General features: G+C 37.8%; 1 protein-coding gene across 1 annotated transcript in view; it reads right to left on the bottom strand.

Moving 5' to 3' along the window:
- Positions 1-25,477, bottom strand: part of ankrd6b (ankyrin repeat domain 6b) — a 33,097-nt gene extending 7,620 nt beyond the window's left edge. The window contains exons 1-9 of the mRNA XM_008287254.1: positions 25,258-25,477; positions 14,801-14,899; positions 12,534-12,632; positions 10,344-10,442; positions 9,062-9,160; positions 5,175-5,273; positions 4,483-4,581; positions 2,328-2,405; positions 702-806 (exon numbers count right to left, since the gene is read on the bottom strand). Of these exons, the coding sequence (XP_008285476.1) occupies positions 702-806; positions 2,328-2,405; positions 4,483-4,581; positions 5,175-5,273; positions 9,062-9,160; positions 10,344-10,442; positions 12,534-12,632; positions 14,801-14,899; positions 25,258-25,383 (903 nt within the window). The 5' untranslated portion in view covers positions 25,384-25,477. The remainder of the gene's footprint in view (positions 1-701; positions 807-2,327; positions 2,406-4,482; positions 4,582-5,174; positions 5,274-9,061; positions 9,161-10,343; positions 10,443-12,533; positions 12,633-14,800; positions 14,900-25,257) is intronic.
- Between the last annotated feature and the right edge of the window lie 2,364 nt (positions 25,478-27,841).

A 27,841-nucleotide genomic window follows, 5' to 3' on the forward strand; every position in this document is an offset into this window, starting at 1 on the left:
ATTTGGTCAAAGCATTAATACTTCTTTCAGTAAATCTACAAAGAATCAGTGTTAACCCTCTGACCCTCAAGAGTTTTTTCTGCTTCTATTACATTTTTACTACAATATAAAGACCTGCACCACTATGGAAGCAGCGCAACCATGGCTAGAAGTAGAGAGATCTCAAAAATGCATGTTCAAGCATCATCTTAAAGTTCAAAATATAGCAGTTCTTTTTTTGTTTATACAGCTGCTGGCTCTGACAAATGATGTAGTTTCTGTGATTTTGTAAAAAAAAAAAAAACAAATGCCTTACAAACCCACCAGCAGGTTTTGGGGTTCAGGTGGATGAATAAAAAGAACAACTAATACCCTTTAGGCTTGAGCATTTACATATAATCAAAATGCAAGATAATACAAGCTAAGGTGTTACTATTGTGCATTTGTGGGTTACCACAGGAAATCAGTTTGTATGCTTACATTCTGTTAAATCAGGATGAATTGCAGCGTAGTTAGGCAATACGCTGGATCAGTTCGAAAGAAGAGACAAACTCATTCTGCTCTTACTTCATTGCTGGAAACTAAAGACTCTTTTCCTAAGTACGCTCACTCCACAACCCTCTGTGTTCACCTCTCCTCCACACTGATTTTCGTAGTTTTTTTTTTTCATATTTTTGCTAAATTCTGCATTTATTATTTTGACAAATAGGTCCAGTATTTACCTTACAGGGTAACATCTCGTCTCTGGGCACCGACTGAGCTCTGCCTTCTGCCTTCAGCTTGTCTCTCCTCTTCCTCACACTCCTGCCTCGCACAAAACTCTGCACCTGAACAAACACAGGGAGATAAAATTCCTGGAATTAAACTGAAATCATCGTGAAGGATAAATGGACAAAACAAGACAGCACTGCAAATGTTCATTTTATATATGCACACACTGCGGGTCACAATTAAGCAAGAGTTTACTGTCCAGGTTAAAAAAAAGAAAAAAGAAAAGAAAAAAAAGGATGTGAATTCTTCAAAGACAAATTTCTACCTAGTTTTAATGTCCCCACCTGCAATTACCACTAATCAAATTGCTCTTTCTGTGAGCACAGCTTAAGTAGTAGCTTTAAGGAGTTGTCAGTAGTAATCTGAAAGTAATTAGAAAAACACTATGAATATGTGATTAACACAGTGTTTCCACTGCAACCAAACGTAGTCAGATTTTCACCTAAAATTATGAGATCAATTTATGGAATTGTGACACTTGGACAAAAGCTTTTTAAAATAAATAAACAAAATTACCATCCCAAGGCTCTGTTTGTCTAAGATGCATTTATTTTATAACTGCAGAACCTCCCGTGCAGTTCAGTATGTGTGCAATATTTCTTTTTGGGGATATTTGTATTCTGGTAAAACTTTTCTTTACCTGCCAAACAACAGACATTATGTTAGATCACCTTTCCAGTTAATTATCGTATTTATCCAAGCATTACTGATAGTCCATACATTGTCCATACTGTTGTATTTTCTGGTATTGTGATGCATATTTCAAGAGCAGAGCAAGGTTTTCTCTGTTCTACTGAACGATATGCCTAATTTAACAAGGTGGTCAAAAAAATCTTTGATCATTTACAACAGATTGAGAACAGCTACATATTTATGGCAAATGCAATAAAGCATTAAATACAATAAATTACTTTACCCACAGCTCTGACCATGGACTCACATGCCAGTGGTCATAGCAAGAAATGTAAATGTTTGGCAGTGTAATATAGGAAAATGAGCAGACATATAGAATAAAAAGACAAATAAAACCATGAAAAGAAAAACAATACATGTTACATATTTCATATCATACTATGAAAAGCAGCATCAAATGTGCATCAAATTCGATTTATTTTACTCACTTTTTCTTTATTCATGATGCTTACATGTTAAATTAATGAGTGGCATAGCAAAAAATTATATATGTATTAATGGTTAAGCTAACAATCTGACTGGCACTCTAAAGATATGTCAAAATGACAATTTGCAACCTTTACGCAATGGTTTTGGTAAACCCAGCATGGTTCACAAGTGCTTAAGTTGTTTTAGTTTCTCATTTTAAATGGAAGACAAAATGAAAAGTTTGCCAGGCATCATCCTGACACAAGCAAAGGATGACTTCAACTCTTGCAGAGTTTGCTTATAGAGCTGAAAGTCAAAGCTGATGCAACGCTACATCATCACCTGTGGTGTCAATATTATCTGATGCAATGTGTAAGAAATACTGCCGTATACTTCGGTTATTTGGATGACAGTTACAGTTTTAAGGGGTGATGTTTTGTTTATGAACCCTTGCACTGGTCAGGCTGGGAGTTTACCTGTGGAGCTTTGGTCAGGAGAAGAGCCACATCGGGGTTGTTGTGTTCTCTGGCCTGGTCCAAAGCTGTTTGACCTGCCTGCAGAAACACACAAATGCATTTCCAAATCAAAGCAGCTTAATGAGGACACGGCAGGTATGTTTTGTCTGTCTTGATTGTGTGTCTATTTCTCTCCCTTCCAGCCCTCTGTCCAAACTTAAAATACATTGTTCTCCCCAAAACAGAGGCTTTGCAAAATAGCCTCCAAGTTGTATGCATCTAAACACTGTCTTTGTGTTTCTTGTGTACAGTAAGTGAGTGAAGTTTATGTCTTGGGCACATTTAAAGACAGCTTACACATCAAGTAAAAACCAAAAAACACAAAGACAGACATACCAATAACATCACAGATGACAAGAGACAAATGCAGAATAACAGACAACAGATTGAAGGATTAGTGGTCCAACAACCCCAGTGAATAAAAATGTGTGTAGATTAAAAAAAAAAGAGACAGAGTGAGCAAATCTATTATGTAACAGCAGCTGGTTCCACAACCGTGCAGTAGCAACAAGACTCACATTTTAGTCGTAACTGTAAGACACACCAGACAGATTTGTTGTTGGTTCTAAGAGACTTAAGAGCTGAGTGCCAGTGGCATAGATAAAAACAGAAAGAAAGCCACACCTGCTTTGTATATAGTTGCATATATTTCTATTTAGTTTGATTTTATATCAAATTTACCTTTTTAAATTCATATCTGTAACCTATGGTTATTATATTATATATTTTCAATCTTCAAAATGCTTTGTTAAGTATGTTTGTGGTTTTTATTGTAATAAAAAAAATGTTTTTTCAAATCTGATTTTGTATTTTTTGTGTGTTTTTGAGCCCAAAATGTTAATATTGTCGGTAAAGTGAAAAAATAATAGTCAGATTATATAGGTGATGTGCTGAAAAAAAAGATACCAAACATGGGCATGGTAAACATGTTTCTACGTAGTAAATAAAGACAAAACTAAAAGTATGCAAAAACGACCAAAACAGGCCAAGACCTCTAAGGATTAAGTAATCAACAAGGTTTTTAAACTGAATAGACAGAACTGACTCGGTGAGCTCCCAATTTTTTCTAACAGTCATCATCGTTGCAGCTGCTTTTTGTAGGAAAGTTAGTGAGCAGGAAGTCCTTAATATAGGGATTTCTAATTGTGCTGTTGTTGTGCAAATGGATGTTATTCTGATTATAATAGTACAGTAGAGGTAATTCTCTCTCTCTCTCTCTCTCTCTCTCTCTGTAGCCAAGATTGTGATTCAATGCAAATTCAGAACCCATTTTGAGAAAATGGGCAGAACAAATGTTAATTAAAGTGTGTTTCCATTCTCTCCCGGTATATGCATAACAGAGTTTTGTCCATTGTGATAATTCTCCATGCAGTTGTCATGAAACAGGTGCAGAAGAACTCCAGTCCAGGTAAAATGAAAAAACAACAACAAAACCGCACCTGAAAACATAATGAAAATCTAGCATCATTCCACGCCAATCTGATGTTTTATTTGTGATATTTTGACTTAAATATAAAAATAAAATAAATTGTGCAAGTTGAGAATGTGCAGAAAAACACAAGACACTTAGCATTTTTTTAGCCAACTTTTTTAGCAGGGTTAAAAAGAAAAAGAAGAAGAAAAAAAGCTGCATTTCTTCTATAATTGTAGACACTGTTTTCATTAATTTCAAATGAATCTGCAAAAGAAAACTTCTGTAATCCATCTATGTCAATACAAATGTAAAATTTGTAGACACTGATGAAAATTTTCGCTGACTGTTGATTCCACCCCCACCCTTCCTATAGTGTAGGAAATAAACAGCTTACATCTTGGTATTTGTACTGATTCGGTATCAAAGCATCTGAGAATCTAGTAAATATGAGTGTGCTGTATGTAATGCATCAGCTCAAAATGAGAAGATTTCTGTTAACTCACATTCAGACAGTTTTCAAGCTGCAATCTATTGCGTGCACCAATATATTGCTGAACAGTGCAGATTTAAATAGAATCAGAGACAGTGTTGCTGTAGAAATGCCTGACAGAAATATGTGCTGATTTAAAGATGAAGAAAAGCACAGTGCACAAACATTTCCTCTGAGCATAATGATGTAGAAACGAGGCCGCGGGGGCTTACGTTGTTGCAGATGCGACTGTCTGCTCCAGCCTCCAGCAGCAAACGTACTGTCTTCTTGTGATTCAGAGCAGCTGCTACGTGTAGCGGAGTGTCGCCAACCTGTGGAGCCACAGGGACAAAGGATGGTGGTGAGAGGGGTTATTGAAAATTATTCAAAAACCTTTAAGGGTTCAATCTTAAGCATTAACCAGAAGCTCGAACGCCAAATGAAAAACCAAATGCTGATACAGAATTGTTGAACTCTGGGCATGAGGCAGTTTAAAGATCTGTCTTGCAGGAGAGCGCAACTAATACAATTATCTGTCTGGAGCATACAAGTCAAGTCAACCTGGGATTAACGTATTTTATCGTCAGGGAAGGAAAATACTCTGAATACATTCCAATAATAATTTATCAATTACTACAGTTTTTACCATAGAGAAACTAAGACTAAAGAGGCAAAAATGCCATTTATATTTTGAAGGCAGCACGTTCTGCTGCTTTTTGTTTATTTGTGGGGTGGTTTGGCATGATCTACCATAAATAAAGTATTTAAAAAAGATTTTGGGTGTGCCATATTAAGTAAAATTGTTAAATGATTCCAAGAATGGATCAGTCCCTTTTACAAGCCAGACATACATTTTTGTAAACTTTAGCAAATAGATCCCACTTGAATGTCCCGTGTCATAGTAGCTTGACGGTCAGTAACTCACCAGGTTCTTTTCAGACACGGAACAAAAGGCTCCCAGCAGGATGCGGATCATAGCCATGTGGTTGTAGCGGGCGGCCACATGCAGACACGTATCCCCACCCTGGAAAAAAATAAGCACTGATGAGTGTTGTGGAAATCTGGATGAGCCGTATCGAAAGCAATCAAAGTGCAACAGTATTTGTCTTTTATATTTTGTGGTTGGTCTGAGCAAGATTCAAACAAGACTATGCAGACTTATAGTAGCATCTGTCCTTCAAACAGTACAGCTTCACCTTCAACATGCAGATAACAGAGACTCCAGGTGTCGCTATTATCAGACCTTGGTGCTTGGTCACAACATAATCACATATAACAAAATGATAATAAAACATAACCAGGGTCAGGTCGCTGTCGGAGCTGCCCTTCAGTAAATCTACATAAGACTAAATATTGTCGGAGGTTTCACTATTATCATGTGCTATGAATCACAGGCATGCCAAGGTTTGTGATCGTCAAATAACAAATGCAATTCATCCATGTCAAATTTATCTTTTGCTACAACAATGAGAAACTTTCCAAAAATGACATTTAAAACTGAAGCATTTAGTCACATTAAGATGTGTAGCAGCTGAATATGGAAATGAACAAGAGTATTCCACAGGTAGAATTCTATATAATGATGAAAATGAAGATATTTGAATTAATCATTTACATCAAGACCGAAAAAAATGGAATTAAACAAGACACAACGTAAACAGAATCTTCCAGTCCTAACTTTAGCAGTGTAGCCAGATGACATTCAGCATCTTCACCGACTGATGCTAAATTTAGGAGGTGAGACTTTGAGTTGATGTGCAACAACTTACTAGTTGACTGGCCAACAAACTGACATTAGCAAAGACTTCATCAGTTTGGTTAAGATAAATGAGCGTCTTATGTTGTGTCACAGGCTGCTGTTAGACAGTTAGGACAACATTACAGTTTAATGATATATATTTTAAAATTAAATGATAAAATGAAGTGGCTGCATGCAAAGAATTTCTTTGTCTTAGTAGACAGAGAAATAACATTCTGCTGTAAAGCTAAAGTTGACTTAGGACTAAAACATAGTGTAGGCTTAGGATTCATCTGACTGTATGAAGACAGACCTATTTAAAATATTACTCATATTCCTGAAAACATTAAGTAATTAGCTGATCAAATGAAGTTATTATTATTATCTTATTATTACATTATTAAATTGAATTGGTCATTAGGGGGAAGAAAAGCTGTTTTTCATAGTTTCACTGGATAATTTAAAATTGCAAACACAAGTTTTTTTTTGGTCAGACAAAAAAAGCAATTCCAGATGGTTCTTGTACTGGGTATTTCTCATTTTTATATGTAAATGATTGAATTCCAGATGTAATTTATAAGTAATAGAACATCCAGCAATGATATTTAGCTTTAAATCCACCCAAATGTCTACTTTTACCAAAGAATTTGGGCCCATTTTCTTCCAGTTACTGATAGTCTTTCAGAGCATCAGTCCTCCTCCCACCAGCTCCACATTTAAATATTGAAGGCTCCTTATTGAGAGTCAGCACATGAGTGAAGTTTTTAACAATCAGCACGAACAGTGCATCTGAGGCCGTCTGCTGCTCAGACCTACTCACAACAAACTCCTCCTGCATTTGTGTTATTCTGAGAAACAACAGTTTCCCCACGAGGCTGAAGTTTTGCGTTTGAAGTGCAAATGTACCACGCAGCGTTTCATAATTAAGAGACGGCTGTGTCGTGTCAACACTGCTGCAGCAGCAGAGCACAGCAGAGAGCAGACCGTCATCCTGGATTTCAAAGCCGCAGGTCAATGTAAGCGAGTAAAGAAGGAGTCAAGATACAAGTTTGTTTTCAAACAGCATTTTACATCAAGGAACCGCGAGCTTGCAAAGAAGCAGAACGAGAAAAGGAATGAAGAAAGAAAATGAAGTAATTGCTATGTTCGCTGACTCGATGCGACATCCATAAACATCAAACTTTGGAGCCAATAAAAGTAGAAAGTCCTTCAAAGAAGCTGGACTGTTCAGTGTCTCACTTGTTTTTGAAAATTTAATATATAAAGGTTCAACGTGACAGATTTTATATATGCTATATAAAGATATAGTGGAGTGGTGGCATCCTTTGCAGAGAACGAAGTCACTTTGTGTGTGTTGTAACTTGAGCTTCTCTGTTCTATGTTGGTGCACTTGTATAGCTCCCTTTAAAACTGTTGATCCTTCCAGCATTTATAAACACACTGAGACTGCCCTCCCACACAGCACTGCAAAAATGAGAGTGCAAAACAGCTAAAAGATAGTTTAAAAGGCATTTTATTTATGTTTTCCACTTTATGTGCAGTAGCCCTGTGATAGACTGGCGACCTGTCCAGGGTGTCCCCTGCCGTCGCCCTAAGTCGGCTGGGATAGTCTCCAGCCCCCCGTGACCCTAGTGAGGATTAAGCGGTGTATCGATACTGGATGGATGGACTTTATGTGCACTCATTTCATTTCAGGATTGTTGCTCTCCTTTGCTCTCTGTTTGACCATGTGTGTTTCCTCTAGTGTGTGTTGTGATGAAAGTGAAACACACAGACAGAAGTGGACACAAGCAACACAAAGGACAGAAAGGTAAAGTGAAGACAACGCTATTTGAGCTGACAATTACTCCTTACGGCCATTTAGTGTTTAATAATTGTTTAAAATGCTATCATAGGCTATTGGTTGTTAGCTTTCCTGTATACAACCTTTCCAGTTTTAAATAAAACGCGAGGGTCATGGGAGAGGAGTCGCCAGTGTGTATTTTAGTCTAAAATGTTGGTGCTCCAGTAACATTCAGTGGTCGTGAATGCACCTCTGAAGCTGCACTGAGTCATTTCTTAGCCAGATGGGGGCAACACAGCAAGCTGCAAAAGCATCTGATATATATACTGTTGTCATATTGAAAGACAAGATCTGCCAATGTAAACATTTCGCAGACAAAAACAAAGTTTGTGTCCCCCTGAAAAATAATCTACATACATTTTTTTAAGCTCTGTTTTTGTCCCTACCAGCTCCTGAGGAAAATATCTGCCTCGCTAGCTGCTAAATGCTCAGGCTGCGACTATTAATTGATTAGTTGTAACCTATTTAATTAATTGCAAACTACTTTAGTAATCTGTTAATTGGTTGGAGTATTTTTTTAAAGAAAAAGTCAAAATTCTCTGGTTCCAGCTTTTAAACTGGAAATTTTAAAGTCTTTTTCCTCCCTGGTGATGGTAAATTGAATATCTTTGGCTTGTGGATAAAACAACACATTACAGGACATCTCTTTGGTTTTATGACACACTAAGCTACATTTTCACCATTTTCTGACATTAGATCAACAAACTAGTTGTTAATCTAAATAATTGTTAGTTGCAGCCCTAATAAATGCTATGTTTACCACTAATTCCCAACTGTCTATCTGGTGTTTGGTGCTCTTTTTTTTGTTGTTGCTAGAAACATTGTAATTCTCTCTATTCAGAGCAGCTTCTTTGAACTCAGAGTCTGATAAGTTTCTGCTGAAATGTCACTACAAGCAACACCATTTTACACCCAGACGCACTGTCATTATCATATTAATGAATAATGCAGCTTAATGGCACCAGTTTAACAAGGGGACTTCATGGCTGTATTATTCACTAGAGGCAGTTTACATGAATCCACATTGTTCCTGGTGTTACAGCCAAAGTGAATGTGAACTAGACCATTCTTACCCGTTTTACCAATTATCTGAAAATGATCGTGTAGCTTTTAAATATGTTATCTTTATAACCAATAAGAGAAGGATGTTTCATGTCTTAACTTGACACCGTGTCTGTTTTTGTCTCATTAACTCTGGCAGCTGATTGACACAGCCCTTCTGCAAACTTACATGGTTCTTGCTGTCTGGCCTGGAGCCTCCCAGGAGCAGAACCTTGGAGCTCTGAGCATGACCGTTCTGACATGCGAGGTGGAGAGCTGTGTTTCCTGCCTGGAAACACAAGGAGAGAGTCAGAGGCATCATATTTTAGTGTTTACTGGGGTGAGGGTTTTTTTTTTTTGCTGTCACATAAATCATGTATGTATTTTTGTTATTGTATGCTGGTTCACAGTGTTTGGATATTTTGGTAGCACAGTTCATGTGACAATCACGCTACTGCAGCAAACTGCACTGAGACACAAAGAGGACGTGAGAGTAGACAGAATGGAGGCGGTGAAGAAGATAGAACAAGAAATATGAGGAACTGCAGGCACAAAGGAAAAAGAAACATGAATGAGACAAGAGGAAGAATGAACGAGAAAAGGATGAAAAAAAGCAGTAAGAGCAAAGTAGAAACATTGCATTGACGAAGATACAGGGATGCAACAACAACAACAAAAAAAAAAATCAGTTAATCCTGAATTAAACCTTTAATGGAGCTGAAATTTTTTGTACTGTTTAAAACAGATATGCATCTACTCTGAGAAATCAGGTGTGGTCTGAATAGAATCTATTAGTCACGTTGTTTCTAATGTAAACCACTATGCTCATAAAATACATATTTTTCCAGAGATGTCAAATGCAGCTAAAGGTCTTTATCAATAGACGGGATTTCCTCAGGAGTGGATAGTGTTAAAATGGTACTGAAATTTTTATTTTGAATGTAGTTAAAAACTCTAGGAGAAGCAAGTAGGCTTGTAATTCTTTGGATGACCAATTTCATCAATTTTTCAGCCTCATAAATGTGACTATAAAACTTTTCTGACTTTTTTTTAACACTTGACTGAGTTCCTTTGAAGACATCATCTGTGTTCGATCTGATTGAGAGCAAGTGAACTACAGGCAGGAAACAGTACACAGGTATCAATGTGAGTTTAATTCTTGTTTTACTTTGTGATAAAGGCAACCAAAAGTTCATGTTAAAATACAGTACAGCAGTGAAATGTCTCAGTAATGTCAATTAAACAAATATATGTGACAATATATTGAATGAAATTTTTCATTTACAGGGGAAATAATATTTAGTTTTAGATTTTTTACTTGAAAAGTCTCATAATCTTGCTTTAAATGACTTGTGACTGTTGTGATTGTTTTATTTTGAAGTAATTTTCACTTAAAGGTGAAGGAGGCACTGAATGACATAAGAAGTAAAGTTTATAGGGGAAGAAAGCTGGAAACCTCTCTGTAGAATCACCTTGTTTTTGGCGTGAACGTTGGCTCCAGCCTTCACCAGCAGTTTGACAGACTGACTGAAGCCATGCCACGACACCTCATGGAGAGCAGTGTTTCCATCCTGACAGGATAAAAAACACAAAAGGCCGCATCAAGAATAAGAATGATGCAGCACACACTGTGTAAACACAAATGTTGGAGATGCTTCAACTCATGAAGATTAAGAAAAGCTCATGAAATCATGTTGGTTGTGAGGATATAGAAAGATAACACAGCTGCTGGTACACCTCAGGGTAGAACAGAAGCTGCGTCATATGTACATAATTACCTCGCTAACTATATTACTGAGGCTAGTGCTCATTCATGTAAAAGTGCCTCAAGCTAATAGGCTCATTTTTCTACACTGTGGAACAGCTGACCATTTCACATCCAGCTGTTTACAACAAAATGGCTTCTAGAAGTCAAGTTAGGCTATTTATGGAACTGGCTCAAAAATCTACAGTGAAATCATCAATTACATTTTTATTTAAGCTACTAAATCATCCCTGGGGTGGGCATTATTATGCTTTATTTAATTTGCGATGAAAAGAACAGAAGACAAAACCCAGACACATTGCTGAACACACACACACACACACACACACACACACACACACACATACACAGACATACATACATACATACATACATACATACATACATACATACATACATACATACATACATACATAATTTTGTTTTATTTTATTTATTTATTTATTTTTTCCAGTAATGTGTCTGGGCTTTTTTTTTACATTAACATGCTATCATTTTTTAAGACATGGTTTTGTTTTGTGTATAATCCATAAAATAGATCTTTAGTGAAGAATTACATTGAGAAGGCACTCTGTTGCTCTAGTGTTCTTTTTAATCAATTTATTTCCACTGGCTTCCACTTGGACATCCTGCAGATGTCTCAGAATAAGAGGTTATAAAGCTGTTTCAATTTAAGTCCTGGTTTTAGGTTATAAGCTACAATGCATTTGGTCTCTTTATAAAATTCTAAATATACAACCTGATACTACCTGATATTTTGATAAAACTTAAGGTCGAACAAAATGTGGCAAAACGTTTTAATGTCTCTAAGGTTTTTTTACTTTAAAGATAAAGTATGGGTTTTTCTAGCAATTAATTCTTGCTAAATACTCAAACCATCTTTAAATTAGGGTTACACCTAACCATTATTTTCATTGTCGATTAATCTGTCTAATATTTTCTCAGTTAATCCAAGGTATTCAGTTTGCTGCCATCGATGAGCACGAAAAGAAGAAAAAGATTCAAATTCAAGAAGCTGAAATAAGAAATGTATTTGAATTAATTGACGAAAATCTAAATAATTGGCAAACAATGTAATACTTCTCAACTAATTGATTAAATGATGCAGCTCTACTTTAAATTTAACACATTTTAAAGATACAAAGACAGTCATTGTTTGATGTGTTGCATTGCATTTGTGCTTGGCTATATTAGAGCACAGATGTACAAACCTTGCACCTACAAATAGTAATTGCTCATAAAAATAAATAAACAAATAAAAATTTTAAAAAATACACAAATGCTGTTGCTTCAAACAACTGTGCATCTGCAGAGCTAGTACACACTTCCGCAGTCATTCTCCAAATTTTCCAGTCTTCAGTAGGATTTTAAGTCTTTAATTCTTTGGTTTAGTGTATTTCCTACTTATAAACAGGATGTTGGGATATAGTTATGTAGAAACAGCAACCGTTTGTATGTGAGCAACTGTAAAAAAGTTATGGGGGAAAAGGGCTTTATTAAATCTGCCACGGTATTACTGGCTGGATTATTTTTATACACTCCCTAACACACCATTAAGTATCCACTAAAACACACTACTAATGCACTGCATTTCAGCATGCAAACACTTTTAACATAAAATACAACAAAAACAACATTAAATATGCGTGTATGGCAGCGGTCTCTATTGTTCCAAGTTTGTGAATCAGTTGGTTCTGTTTTCACTGTGGCTGTAAATACGTTACTCTACTTTTTATGGGGCAATGAGGTTAAGCAGATTACAGACCCACTGGTTTCTATCAGATGCTTTAATGCAGTCATTATGATGGCCTTAAAATTCCCCGTGTTTCCCTGACTGACCCTGACAGAGGTCCAATCAGCCCTTGTGTATGTGTGCTGTGTGTCTTTTGACTTTCACCTTGTCCTGCCTGTCCAGTGCGCAACCTTCCTGGATGAGAGCGCTGATAACGTCACCGTTTCCCACCACGGCAGCCCGGTGTAAAGCCGTCTGCTCCCCCTGCCAACAGGCACACAAACACGCAGCACTGACTGGGATACACGACGACAACAAAACAATGATGAACATGACAAGAAGCAGCATAGATTCACAGGAATATCTACTCCATCAAGTGAAAATCTTGGAGCCCCACTTCGATATTTCATTATGTTGTTGCATTACATTGTTCTGGAATCATTTTAATGCAAGAAAGATTCACAAAACGCTTCACAAAAGCGTATTTTTTTCAAATTTAAATTTATTTTGCTGTTAAAAAATCTGACATGGAGATACAAGATTTTCATTAACCAGAGGTGACACGCTCTCTTTGAGGAAAAGTGTGGTTTGGTGGGATTCTGGTTTTATTCCTGCTCACTGTGAGTAAAAGAAACACATGGATGGATGGATTAATGGATGTGTTTTATATGTCAGCAAGGAGTTCAAAGATATGACTGATGTTTGTTTTCGCACATGGATCGCTGGTCTGCATGTCAAAATTGATTTAATTGACTTAGATTTCTCTGTTTAACCTGTTGGGGAATGCTTTCTCCTTTCTGTGCATCAATTACAGAGTCAGGATGTGGCTAGTCTAAGATCAAAAACATGAGATCTCTAAAGCTCACAGATTAACACATCATTTTTTAAGTCTGTATACAAAACTGTAAAAAAAAAAAAAAAATAGTAACTTGTGGTTTTGGGTGGGAGTTAAGTGCTCGAACAGTCTCATTATAAACAACAGCTTTTGTTTGTACAAAGCCGTAAACCTGCACACATCAACCAAAACTGGAAATCTATGCTGTGGCTTGATGAAGTTCTGTATGGATGCATACGTAGTGGTTTGTCACGAACTAGTGTGAGAATGTTCGTCCCCCCCAAACCATAAATTGTTTTTTGATTTCCATCTTATTTCTCAACCTTCAGTTTAGAAGGTATGGCAAGTGAAATCATTCTAGGTTTATAACGTACATTCAGGGGACTAAAAAGAAAAGACTTGCAACTTTAACAATTTATAGTGTCTCTCATTTAAAATTAACAACTAAATATTATGCATCCAGCAGCACCATTTGCGAAAACAGTGGATCCAAAGGATAAGGTCACAGAACACTGTTAATAAGAGACACAGTATGAAATACAGAACACTCTGTGCAGCAGAAGGTGTGTTTTCCTACCACTGATTTGAATAACACTTCATCCCAAAGATATCAGTAATAGAACTAAGTTAAAATGATCTTACAAATACTAAAAATAGTGCAAAATTCCAAAAAAACAAACTATTCCTTTAAACGTCGACTGTTTTGTAAGTATTCCCAAGCTCAACCAAGTTACTTAAGACTACAGCGGTTACGATGTTAATATGTTACAACCACAGCAGTTAATCTCCGAGTTCACTGTGGGTCATATCAGCGTAACTAAAGCAGCGAGCGCACAGAGAAGAGATTCAGCTCTTATTTATGCTCAGCCATAAATGACATGCCTGCACACAGAGCAGATTAGCGGTGAGTAGCACAGGTTAGACATGAGAGCACTGGAGGAAGCAGCAATGGTTTCCGTGAGATGAGATGAGAAACAGGAGGGAGAAGAAGGGTCATTCAAAGCCAGATAAGAACTGAGCCAAGCCGAGCGCAGCAGCAGCAGCAGCAGCAGCAGCAGCGGTGGAGGACTGGAGTTTGTTCAGGGAAGGAAGGATGGGGGGGACAGATTTCCGTTGACTCTGTAGGAGCAGGTTTGGCTAACCTCCTTCACTCTCCCTGATCCTCCAGGCTCTTTCCCAGCCCTCCTCCACTGTCTTCTCCCCTCCTCCTCCTTCCTCAGTCTGCTCCCCCCAGTTCTGGAGGACGTACTGCAGCCTGTTGCAGAGCTCATTGACCACAGAGAGTGAATTTGGCAGTGCCAGAGATCGGGGTTATCGCTATCTGTGGGGAAGAGGGACTCGCACCCTGCAGGCAGACCCACAAGTGGGCAGTCCAGCGAGTCCCACTCGAGGCCACTGGGGGCCATCAGGCTACAGTTATGTTTGTGTTAAATACAAATCATTTAAAGTTAAAAAGGTTATTTCAACTTAACAGAATCTCAAAGCCAAAAGAGAAGCGGACGCTGGCAACCATCGGTCAGGATTGCAGAGTGAGCTGGAAGTGGATGAAAGGAGGAAACATGTCCGACGCAGCCAACAGACAGATGAGTCTACTCACATCATCTTGGATGTCCAGGTCACAGCCGGCTTTGAGGAGGATACGCACAACCTCAATGTGGCCTTTGTAGGCAGCCAAGTGCAGGGGGCTTCTGCCATACTGTAAGCACAAAACACAAACACACAACACAGTCCAGTGAGCAAAACACCAGAGTGCACGCAACACAAATGCAAAAACTCCCCTGGAGAAACGAGAAAATCAACTGGGAAAGCCCACCTCTGCTATCCCACATGTAGAGTCCACCGAGTCAGACATTGCTGCCGTGTAAGTAACTCATCTGGTGGCACGGCTGAAGACAATCTGCTACAGAATACGATCCATCTCAGTAATGAGTCGACTGAAAACAAACAAGTCCTTAATCCACGCTTTAAGAGAATAGTGCACAATCTGCACAGCTGTTCATGTGATCCGAGTGGAGGATAAACTCTAAATCATGCATCCTGCCAATATAAGAAGCAGTGGGCGGGCAGTGAAGCACAGAGGTTACTTAACTTTGGGAAGGATAGTTCACCACATTCGCCCAAAACAAACGCATATTTACTTTTTCCTCTAGTGGTCTCTAGCCATGCGGATGGTTTCAGTTTTTAGTACATTTGCTCATGTTTGAGATTTTCTTAAGATGTTGGCTATCACTAAAATTTATTGGAAATAATTTTTTCTGCAAAAACACCAAAGTGTATATAAACTGCTGACAGAAATATCTAGAGTGATTAGATACAGCAGATAAGTAATTCTTGAATGCGATGAGCTTCAAAAACACAATTATATTATTGTCCCCTGTACTGAGCTTGATGCTACAACTTCTCAATTTTTGTAAATTTAGAATCACTAATTAACCTCAGCATGTGTTTTTTTTGTTTGTTTCTTTTTTTGTTTGAGTATGGGAGGAAGCCGGAGAACCCGGAGAAAACCCACGCTGCACAGGGAGAACATGTAAACTCTACGCAGAAAGATCCCAGGCGGCCCAACCGGGATGCCGACTGAGGATCTTCTAGCTGCAAAGCAACAGTGCAAACCACCAAGCCATCGTGCAGCCCGATGCTATAATTTCAGTGTGTGACAGGCCCTAAAGATGCAGTAAAGTAATTTTTCACTTGCCAGTAGGCTCAGTAAGCTCAGATTTCACCTTCTCTAATGTAAGGATGTGGTTTTCCTGTTTTAAACATACAAAATTATTTATCTTTAGATTTTTGAGTGTTAGACAATACAATTTGAAATTATGATGGACATTTTTTGCCATTTTCTGGCATTTTATAGTCAAAATGATCAATTAATAAAATAATCTGGACATTGTTTATGCATAAAAACAAATGCTTGATGCCATCCTGATTGTTGCTACCCTACATGCTCTATCTCAAGCCCTGGATTTAGTTAATAGATGGCTTCCAAAGGTTAAAGGTCAGAGCTGCATCACAACAACATTCACAGCCACATGAAAACCATGATTAATTCCTGTGAATGACTTCTCATTCATTGCAGCATTACTTAGGCTTTAAAATATTTTCCCTACAGCTATGTTGACAGGAGCACTAATGCACATGTGGTTACTGTGTCTTGCAGGAAAAAGGACCAGGATCTCACTCTGAATGAGCAGCAGCCCTTAACCAAAGACTACCACTGCTCACAAATGGAACTGTTAGGGAAAAACAGCAGAGGCACTTATTCACACAGCAAAGGCCACAAATTTAACAAGTACTTTTTGAAGCACCTACTGGTACATGTCAAATTTATCACAGGGTAAATGTGTCAGGATGCGGTGGCTTAACACCTCAGCTAACCAATTTCCTGGGGGGAAACCCTGCTTGAGTAAATAAAACCCAAACCCTTAAGTGAGAAAATATCTTTTTTTTGTAAAATGACATTTTATCCTGCTGTGGTAAAGGAAGGCAGTCATGCTCTGTGCTTTACCATGAAGCATGAAATGACAAAATTAAAATCAACAGCGGGATATTCCTTCTTTCAGGAGCCAGGTGATATTTGAAAAATATTCACTTGGAGGATTAAGGTAAAAGCTCTGAACACATGCAGACATCCTGAATATTACATCCAACATAATGGTCTTTGGTTAACTGCATTAGGAAGAATGACAGAGCAGGATGTCAGCAAGGAGGCAACCATTCAAACTTCAAACACCTGATGATCTGTTAATCTGTAATTACGCTGAGTAAATACAGTTTAATTACAGATGTGTGTGTATTCCCACACAACAGCACAAGCTGCATTACACTGCAGGTATTCTCTTGGCGTTTGCAGGTTCTTGCTTTGTTTGGGTGCGGCTCGGCTCTGCATTCATGTGGTCTGCAGATTGAATTACAGTGGGCCTGGCTGGAAGGATGCCACCGGCCGAGCTCAGGTAAACAGCAGGCTTCGGGCCAACAAGGAGCCTCTGCTGCATCCACACTGACTGAGTGAGGGTGTGTTTGTGGAGATGTGGGTTGGTTTTCAGTGGCAGATTGTGCACGGGTGTTACATCTTACTGTTGTGTTGGTTTATGTTGAGGAAACTATCAAGTAAATTCTTTGAAATGTGAAAATACGCATTAAAAGATCTGTTTGATCTCACTGCAGTAGGGCAGTGAAACTGAAGGACCTCCTGCTTTCAGATGTTTTTTTTTTTCTTACCTGTGAAGGTTTTCTTTTATTAAAACTCCTCAATACAGATACACAGGACACTTCTAGATATACCTACATTACTACATGCTTATGTTACGGTCATCAATTTGAATATTTAAACTTGATTTTTGAGAAACATCTTTTTCCTCCTTTATTTTGTAAGTGAGATGGCTAAAAATACTATCAGAGCTGTGACAAACTCTACCATGTCAGAGTTACCAGTTACACCAGATATGTACTCTATGTAATGAGAGGAACATTTTACAGGACATAAATTTAATTGTCTGTGCTCTCTGATGGACACATTCTGTAATAAACAGTTTGATATGAGATATGTTGTTTGGGAGCAGTTAATATTGACTGATAGATTAAAAGTATACCCCAAAATATAGTATATTAGACAATGCACTGTATATAAAAGCTGGGGGCAATGGCATTCATTGATCATTGGTCATCCAATGGTTTACTTAATACACTAAACTCTAATTGAAACAGTTATTCTGCACAAGGCAATATAATCAAGGTCAAGCCAATGTAAAAATTAAACTGTATGTGCACATCCAGTAGAGGTAATACAATTGTGTATATTTCTTACCTGTAATTACATCAAAATGTTGCTTTTTGTCTCTATTAGTCAACCAGGGACGCTATCGGTTTATTTACAGATTGTCTGTATAGCTGAAAAGTGGACAGAGGTGTAAGCCGTAAACATCTGTTGCTCACCTATACAGGTGTTTCTACTTATTCTGCCTGACTAGTCCTCTTCTCAGTATTTTGTAAGCATGCAAATCCAATGCTTGATTGACACTAAACTATTATTGTTAAACCTGTTAGGCAAGACAACTTATACCTTTATTATTCTTACTGGCACATGTAGTTTGTTGACCTCACATTAACTACTATGTAACATCAGAGTTATCTTAATTACCAATTTCCCACTTTAAAAAAAGTTCATGTACACATGCAAAATTTTTCTAAAGGCTCCGATACTTCATACTTGATGGTACAAAGTTCCTAAATTCTAGTAAAAGCAAGTAAATACCAATGTCTCACAAAGGACCGAATGATGTGGGGAAAATATCAATTGCCATTTTTCCTGACAAATAATGCAATTTGATACAAATGTATATATTTGATAGAAAATCAAATCTCAAGGTCTACTTACTAGCATTTTCTAGAGCTTCCACACACCTTACAGTCTTAATTAGCAGATGAAGACCATGAGATGCAGTTCAAAGTTCCAGGAAAAGCTAGTAAGCATCACTACAAGATTAAGAATGAACCATGTGTAACTAAAAATGATAGCTGAAATTGTTTTATGACTCGCTCACATTGTGTTTTGTTTTGATTTGCTCCTAATAAATTTTCAAATAAGGTTTAAGATTTCCTGACTGTCAGTGTGGTCAGTTTTCAGCTGGTTTGGGGGGAACGGATACCAACCCATCATCTCCTTACTCTCTTCATCCTTCCATGTTCTTCCTTGTCATTATCAACTGTAGCTAATCCTCTATTATTATTTCCTTCTTTTCTTTTCATCTGTTCGACGTTTTTCTCTTTTAGTCTGAACCCATTCAACATATTAGCTTTCCAAAAAATACTATCGCTGCATTCCTTCTTCCTGAGCAGAGGAATGTTTCATATAAAATTCTGCCTCCTTTATCCTGGATTAAGCTCTCATAATGGCACCTTGCCAAAATATTCAAATACAGCTGTTCAAAACACAATCATCAGTGTACAGCGGCACATGTATTATTGTTGTAGTTCTCATAATGTAATGCCATGTGTCCATGTTTCTTTGGAAAATTGGTTTGCCGTGCCAAAACAGAAAACACAAAGCACATGATACACAACAAAAATATCTAGTACCCACACACATGAATAGTATTCAGCAATGGCAGTGGTGTTTTTTTTTTTAGGTTGTTGACATAGAGAATATTTTTAAATTTATGGTTACAGCAATGATGTGTGATCTTCTAAACATCAGATGTTAAACTAATTTCCTTAATCCAGGAAACAAGCAGCACAACAGACTTGTTATTACAGTGTCTGGGTCTCATCAGTTGGATTACACTGCCAGCTGTAAAGATAAAAAGGATGGAAATACAGGTTTAACATATGTGGGTTCAAATTAGTATGAAAGAACAAAGGTTACCTTTCAGTCACACGTATACAGATTGTTTAAAAAAAAAAAAAAAAAAGTGAACTTGGTGCAACAAGGCTACTTACAAAAATGCAGTAAAAGTTAGGTTTTATGATAGATTTTAACATTTTTATGTTTACTTCTAATGCACATATTAGATTTGCCTCTAATTATACCGCTGGTATGCTAACCCTTAATGAGGTCAGTTAATGGATTCTAGGTTGAGGACACCGAGCCTTTGGAGTCAGGACCACTAGTCTCTGGAATGACCTGATTTTTGCCCTGGTTGTCTGCTGAAGTCACTGTGATGACAGAACACCAGGAGTCAAAGTCCCAGTCAAGAAATAGCCTTTCATTTTAAGTGCAGATATGGGACTCATACTGAGGAAGGACCTTCTCATCTAACTGTCTGCAAGAAAACAACTAGTTTTCTATGTAGGGAGGTTTACACTCCATTAACCCCACCCAAGCTATCTGAGAGAGCTAAAAAGTAGTCTTATTTTTTAAAGCCTTTCTCTTTTAAAATTAACACAGTCTGAAAATAAAACAAATAAAATTGAATTGAATTGAATTGAAAAGAACAAATCTAACCTCTGTGGTCCAAGCATGTTTCACTACTATGAGCATCTAAACACTGTAATGTTACAAGAATATAACTGGTGTTTTTTTCTTAAAACACTGCATTGTACTACTAGGACTGACTATACAGAAACTATTATTATTATTATTATTATTGCTATTATTATTATTATTATTATTATTATTATTATTATTTTCATGTCCATGTTGCACATAAGAACGAACTTCAACCTCTGAGGATGCTGACTTTTTGGATATGTGGTTTACCCTCAGTCTTTTAAGCACAGGGTGATGTAAATGGCCCAAAAAAAGTATATTTTGCACCTTTTTAAATGTTTTATTTTTTTTAAGTCAATAATAGTGAGTTTCCAACGAGCCTTTGAAGGCAATAAAAATTAGCTGATTAGAGCTGAGAAAATCTGCAAGCAACATTTCTCATTTCAAATTGCAAAATCAGCAATGGAAGGAGTCTGTTTTAGTTTCCGTCTGAAAACAAAATGCATATGTGAAGGAATAGAGAGCGTGATCGTAACTGCTTACAGAATACACTTAGAGCACCTTTGTCTGTGTTTTTTTTTTTTGTTTGTTTGTTTGTTTTGTTTGGGCTTTTTTATTCATTCACGTTTTAACGGATGACACAGACATTGTCAGGCGTTCAATGTCGTGCAGTTGCACAAAATCTTTACTAAAACTTTTTGGCAAAATTCTGCTTTTAATATCTGAACAAAGACTTAATTGTGATTCTGAATCTGACCAGAGGTTCAGTTCCAGCTGTTTGCTGCTTGGTGCCACAGAGAACAAGGTTAGATACGCAGCACTAATATCCCACCCATCAGCATTAAAGGGTTTCCTGCCTGTTCTCACTGCAGCTCATAAACATCCAGGTCAATGTTCAAGTTGAGCATTGGCCCCAACTGGCACAAAGGGGTGTTACATCACATCCTGAGTATTGGTAAATGATCTTTGAACCTTGCGGTGCTTACAGGAGATGTGAAGGTAGAAATATGCACAGAATGCAACAAAGCCTCAGAGGACTCTGTGAGCAGCTCTGGCTGTCAGTGTATTTGTATTTGTGTCATGGACTGAAAGCTGTGTCATTGTAATCCATCTGGACACGCAGCAGCTCAGCTGTGATACTGTTAAACATATGGGCACATACAACTGAGAGCTGCCAGCTTCTAGTGAGGCTTATTCAGTATCTGCAATTATCAGTTAACACTTATCTGAATCAGGCTAGACTCATTCTCAGCTGATGAAACTGTTTTGCATTTAGATTTTTAGAGTGAACTTACATGCTCAACACTAACAGTACAAGGATCTTACAGTGCAGTCATTTAACAGTGAATCCAAGCAGTCAAAATCTTAAGGGAGGTCTAGAGCATGAGGTTTTTTCAAGGAATTTGAGTTTTTGTTCTGGTGCCTAAAGTTACAAGCCATAAACGTCATCCACTGATAAGGACTGTGAGTTGCAGTTGAAAGCAGAGCTGGATTCATAAATCAGCCAGGCCATATATTAGCTAACTGCAGATTAATAACGTCACAGGAAACAATTCATCAGTTCTAAGTCAATGTCGAAATTCTAAAAACATGAAGTTAGTTTTTCTGTATTTACTAAAAATACAATAGAAGCTGTATGTGACGGAGATACATGACAATAATAACAACACAGGAAAGGTGTCTGCAAGTGCAGCTGCAGAAACAGGTCTGCTGAGACCTATGGCTAAAAAAAACATATACCAACAGTAGAGTAGGGAAATATTTTACCTTTGAGTAAGGTGATCAAATTATAGAAACCTTAAACCTTAAAAGTGTGTCACTGGACACTTAAAATAAAAGGAGGAAACACTTCAAGCACCTCAAACTTATGTAAGCAGCTCCAAGACATTCAGATCTGTACACAGAATTTAACGTGAGAGTGTTTCAATCGTTTCATAAACAACATTTCATAGAAACATTCAGATCTCATATTATTACTGCTATTCTTGCTGCAATCAGTAGCTACTGTTATTACTATTTAGTCTGCACAAATATAATGTTGTGTATATGTATATTATTTTGTTTTACTGATTTGTTTGGCATTGAGAATCATGTACTTTATATTGTTGCAAGGTACTACAGTTCTGATATTAGTAGATATTATGATTAGGTTTGAGGTGCATTATCCAAATGAAAGGTGAACATAGTCCTTATTATATCCTTATTATTATCCTTGTTGTCTTTTTGTAGTTCTTTTTTGTTTCCTTCTGTGCTTCATGGCTGCTGCTGGAACATGTGAATTTCCCCAGCATGAGGATCAATAAAGTTTATCTTATCTTTAGAAACAGTCTCTCCATTACATAGTTTGCCCACCAGAGAGCACTGGCAAGCTTATGTTTACAGTAAAAAAAAAAAGAAAAGGTATATTGATCACAAACAATAAATAAATAAATAAATATAAGAGACAACATAAAGATTTGCATATCCTTCTGTTAGTCCCAGGCAAGTGCTTATTTCACCAATAGGATGAGAGCACATTTTTAAGACAGTGCTACTAAGTTGTATAACTAGAAGCATATGTGTGACTTAAAAATGGGCTCTTTTATTTATTTATTTATTTTTAAATTGCCATTCATCAGGAGGGAGTGAAAAGTGGTGTGTGACAAAGAGAGACGGAAAGGGAGTTAACACGATTCTCATGTCATCATGACAATTAGGGATGGGAACAATTCTCACACAGGATGTCATCTGCTTTTGTCCGATATGTGTCAAGTTAATTTTCACTTCACCCTTTAGTAATAAACAATTAACTATCATTCAGACCCTCCTGAGCCATTACAGTCCCAAATCTCTGATGAGGACAATTCAGCTGTTGATCTTGTATTGAAAAAGCAAAGAGAGACTCTTACGAACAGGACTGGCTCATGCAGTTTCTATCGCTGAGATTTTGAAAAGAAAGGAACACCTTGTATTGTATGTGCTGTCCTTAGAGTTGCCCAACATTTACGGAGAAAACTAAATTTGCAGGAACATGAAACACACATAAAGCACAACAAGAGTATGCGGCATAAACTATGCAGAGACAGATGCACTGATGGCATCGAAGCACCTCAAACTTTTTTCTTGAAGTTCTACTTCACTTCACTGTGACTTTTTTCTTTAAAACAAAATGGCAAATTTTAATTTCTGTGCAATAACTTTTTATTTCTGAAGTATTTACCTGTAATACAGTTAAGATGGAAACAATATAAAAGTGTTATCTCGGCTGTTGATTTAAGTGGGCCTCCAAAACTCTGTGCTCGTAAAATTTTCAGTACACAGCGGTAGTCCAACTACTGGAAAAGTTAGTGCGGAGCCCTGCAGGGATGGTCTGTCTACCTCAAAGCACGTGAATGGGGTTGAATAATTGATTTAGGAGATGCAGATAACCCACAGGCCAAACATGTCGCTCTATTTACTTAACTAGCATTTCTGACTGACAAAAATGATAAAGTCTCCCCTAAAAAAAAAAAAAAAATCAACTAGAGATTAACTGTCCCTCGTATTTTCACTGGGCCACATCCATGACTCACACAATCAGAGACACAATGGACGTAAAATGACACCCAGAAGAAACAGACGTAGAGGCCACAGGAAAGATAAAGACAGCGAGTTGAATTGGGCCAACCAGTTGGTTCTGACCCTCTGACTACTTTGAGGAACACGATCAGCAAGTCAGCAGCAAGTCACTGGAGGTCAGTTTGTTTCCAAAAGAACCGAGTGACCCAGGAAAATGAGCTGCTGTGCGACAAGCCTGTTGGACAAGAAATTTTGGCCACAGCTGAGCTTTCAGCACCTATCACATTTCCCTGTTTGGTTGCTTTCACTGTAGTTCACTTTAGATGGTTCTGACTGAGGGAGGATATGATCCATTGCTGCTTTTTGGCTCTGGTTCTATCCACATGCACATTTACTTACTATAAACTAACTATCCCCCAGTATTATTACTATATGGAGTCACGCAGCACTGATTTGCCATATAAGTCATCTAATCTTTGATTGAGCCTCAATATCTCAGGAATTGTTACAGATGAAAGTCTGATATTTCCAGTTATTTCTCATCATGACACTGAATCAGAATCTGCAAAATTGGATGAGTAGCTCAAATAGTCTGTGACTATGGGTCTCTGATTATTTTCTTAGAAATAGATATAAGATGCTATTTAAAATATATATTGTTTTGGATGTTAAAAAAAAAAGTTTCAAGCAAATCAGGAATGGTTGAGCAGAACGCCCCTGAACATTTGACAAGTAACCCTTGTACCTTTATTTAACCCTTCATGTGTCAAAAAGAGATGAAAGAAATAAGTAACTATTAGTTAAGACTGCAACTACAGGAAGTAACATGACAATATAGAACTGTCAGAAAGGTACTGTGAGGTCGCTGTATTTCCACGCATTTGACTCGCTGATATATCAGGGAAAATACATCTACTGTCCTTAGACCACACCCCTCAAACTGGAGCAGAAAGAAATAGTATAAATATGCAGATTGAATCTACTTAAAAAGTGTGTCTTGGTTTTCACATCAGCTTAAATGAACTAAATGAAATGCACAAACTTAGCAGAGTTGGTTTGAAGAAAGTATTCCATCTGTTCCATCTGTTGAGCACAGATGGACAAGAAGTTGGTTTCCAACAGCAAATTCAGCCAGTAGTTATTAACATACTCTGTTTAGGTCCAATTTAGCAAGAAATGAATAGTCTAATAATGAATCTGCAATTATTTTAATAATCTGTCCACATTTTTAAGTCATTTTTCAAGCAACAAAAGTCTACAACGATACCAGCAGCCATAACATATAGTGCAAACTGAAATTTCCGCCTGATGACCAAACCAGACTAAATGCTAAAAGCCACATTGCTAGCATCTCCAAATGTGATGCTTTTTTTTGTCCAAAATATTTGCAAATTATACACCTTTGGGACACTGATCAAAAACCAGCCAATTGCAGATGTAACAGTGTGCTTTAGAAAACTGTGAGGATAATTTGCCAGGAAAATAATCAGCCAATAATAAAAAATAATAATCATTAGTTTGGCAAAAAGACTAATTATGGACAAAGTGCATGTTCAATAGTTGTCACAAGCACCAACTGTCCACTCACTCACCTTGGTCACTGCTACCTTTGCGCCTTTGTTGATAAGCTGGACCACATTGTCAGCTTGTCCCTTGTGTGAAGCTATGAGGAGGCGCTCGGAGAGTGCGAGGACCTCAGCCGCATCCTGCTGGCTCATGAAGCAGGGCAAGTGATGCTGCCGTCTCCAGACACGGTGCTCCAGATGGCGGGGAAGGCAGCTGTGGCGATGCTCTGCGATGCCTTCTAACTCATGTTGAGCTCCACTGCAGACGGAGGTGTCAAACAGGAGCTAAAGAGGTTGCCAGTGCTGCTGATTCCGCTGTTGCTACAAATTCCACAAACTGCCAGGATTCCTCCCCTTCATCCTCTCGGCTGCTGGGAAGAGAACAGGAAACACATGGAGTGAAAACAAGTCACCATGTGCTTCACTCGTAGTAGCCTGACAAACAGGAAAACAGGAGGGGAACAGGCAGAGTGGACTGACATCACTACTGTCCAGGTTGCTAAACCCATGTACAGTTCTCATGGGATCATGTGAGCGGCGCAGAAATAATCCGTGGTAAGAGCCGATGAGAGGGGTTGGATTTGGTCACTGATTGTCTGTTGTACTGTGAAGCAATCGCCTCACACACAGAGACTATAAAAAATAGCAAGAACACCGTCAGAACTAGCTAAAACAGCACAGACACACATCTGTGGTTTAATGAGTTCTTCTGTGACACACGTCTGCGGTTTTGGTCTAACCGCACGAAAAAGACTGCTGTGCCTCAAGTGTCTTATCTGGTTTCTCAGTATCATTACAATAAATCGTCTGACAGACATCGAGCTGGCATACGTTATCTCTGTCTGTACAAGCTCACGGGAATACATTCCTGCCTAATTAAGCAAATTTGTAAAAACACGAAATTCACAGCTTTGGAGTCACAGTTTAGTAGGTTTTTGGGACAGAAGAAAACAAGAAAATTGCATAAATTAATACTGTTGTCATTTGTACTTAAAAACCTAAAACATCCAAAGTAAAACTGGCCATAATTCTTACTAAAATGATCAAGGCACTCAAATGATGCAGTTAGAGTCTGACTTGTTTACTCTCAACTGCAAAACAAAGACAAGTGCAACACAAAGCCAGCAGTGCAGTTTTAGCTTTAAAACTGTATAAAGCAACAGTGACTTTTTCTCAACAAAATGCACCTATCGTATGTAATATGAATAAACTTTATTGGAACCATGGTTTGATAAACATGAGTTCAGTTTGTGGTCCACACGACGGCCAGTCCATTCTCACGTACCGCAGGTTCTGGCTTCAGGAAAGCCGATTAAAACGTGTAGTGTCAATTATATACCATAAATGTTCACAAAAACTTGCACAGTGACTGCCCAACTTTAAAGGTCAACACTGACAGCATGTTATAGCTAATAGACTATGAGTATATTGACAACTGGTGCACTTGCAAAACACTGTGGGTAGAACTCGCAGGGTGGACCGAATTAAATATGTCTCATCCCAAACTAAACATTGCATAACAGACAGCTCGGGGATGTAGTTAGATACTGAAAATAAACCAAGAGGAGGTTGTTGAGCTGTGTAAAGATTTACAATTCACAGCTTGAGTGGTAACTTTATAGTTGGTTTCCTTTCATTTTCTATTTCAAATAAGTCTGACTAAAGTGGAATAGTGTTTTGTAACCTGTCTGATCGTGTACTTGTGTGTTTTTTGCCTCTCATAGACTCATTCCTAGCAGTGGTGTAAGAAATGTTTTACTTTTTATTTCACAAATTTATCTGGCAGCTTTAGTCACTACTTTATTTACAGATTAAGAAGGGCACAGAGTGCTCAGAAAATAAGATACATGGTTACAGACTAAACCAGCCAACATTAAAATCAGTTCCACCTCAACCAGCTGCAACACTCAGATGCTGCCTCTGCATAACAATACAACACATGACGGCACTGGCTCAGGTGGTATAGTGGTTTCATCCACTGACAGCACGATTGGTGGTTTGATCTCAGTCCCCTCCACATACTAAAAGGGACCTTGAGCAACTGAACTTGAAGTTACTCTTAATCTCAGGCAAACACCTTTTACGTCAGCCACTGGGTGAATGAGGCACACTGTAAAGAGCTTTGAGTGCTGTTAAGGTAGAAAAGCACCATATAATCGCAGACCATTTACCATCTTACAGCAAGTACAGAAGGTCATTGTTGTGAATAATGAGCAGCCAGCTTTTGACCAGTACATTTTGCGGACATTTATAATGCATCACTTTGCTTCCTCGACCACAGATCACTGAAACCCTTTTATGTTCTCCCTCGAGCTTCTCACTGTCATCAACGTCAGTTCAGTTCTTATGACTGTAAACATGAATCAGTTCAAACAAAAGATTACTTTGAATTTCAAACAAATCCCAAAGAAAGTGCTGAGTGAGATTTGTTGGTATTTTTTCCATCACTGCTGCCTCTGATTAAGTCTCAATATGTTTATCTATATACACTGGCAGATGGCAGTTTTAACAAGAAGATAGAGAAGTCTGTCAACTATGGAGTGTTGTAAATAGTTTCAGTCTGAATAAGTGAGCTTCCCTCACATCATTTCTATTGCCAGTTATCAATCCA

This window comes from Stegastes partitus, unplaced genomic scaffold (assembly GCF_000690725.1).
Source record: "Stegastes partitus isolate 25-593 unplaced genomic scaffold, Stegastes_partitus-1.0.2 Scaffold492, whole genome shotgun sequence".
Classification (NCBI taxonomy): domain Eukaryota; kingdom Metazoa; phylum Chordata; class Actinopteri; family Pomacentridae; genus Stegastes; species Stegastes partitus.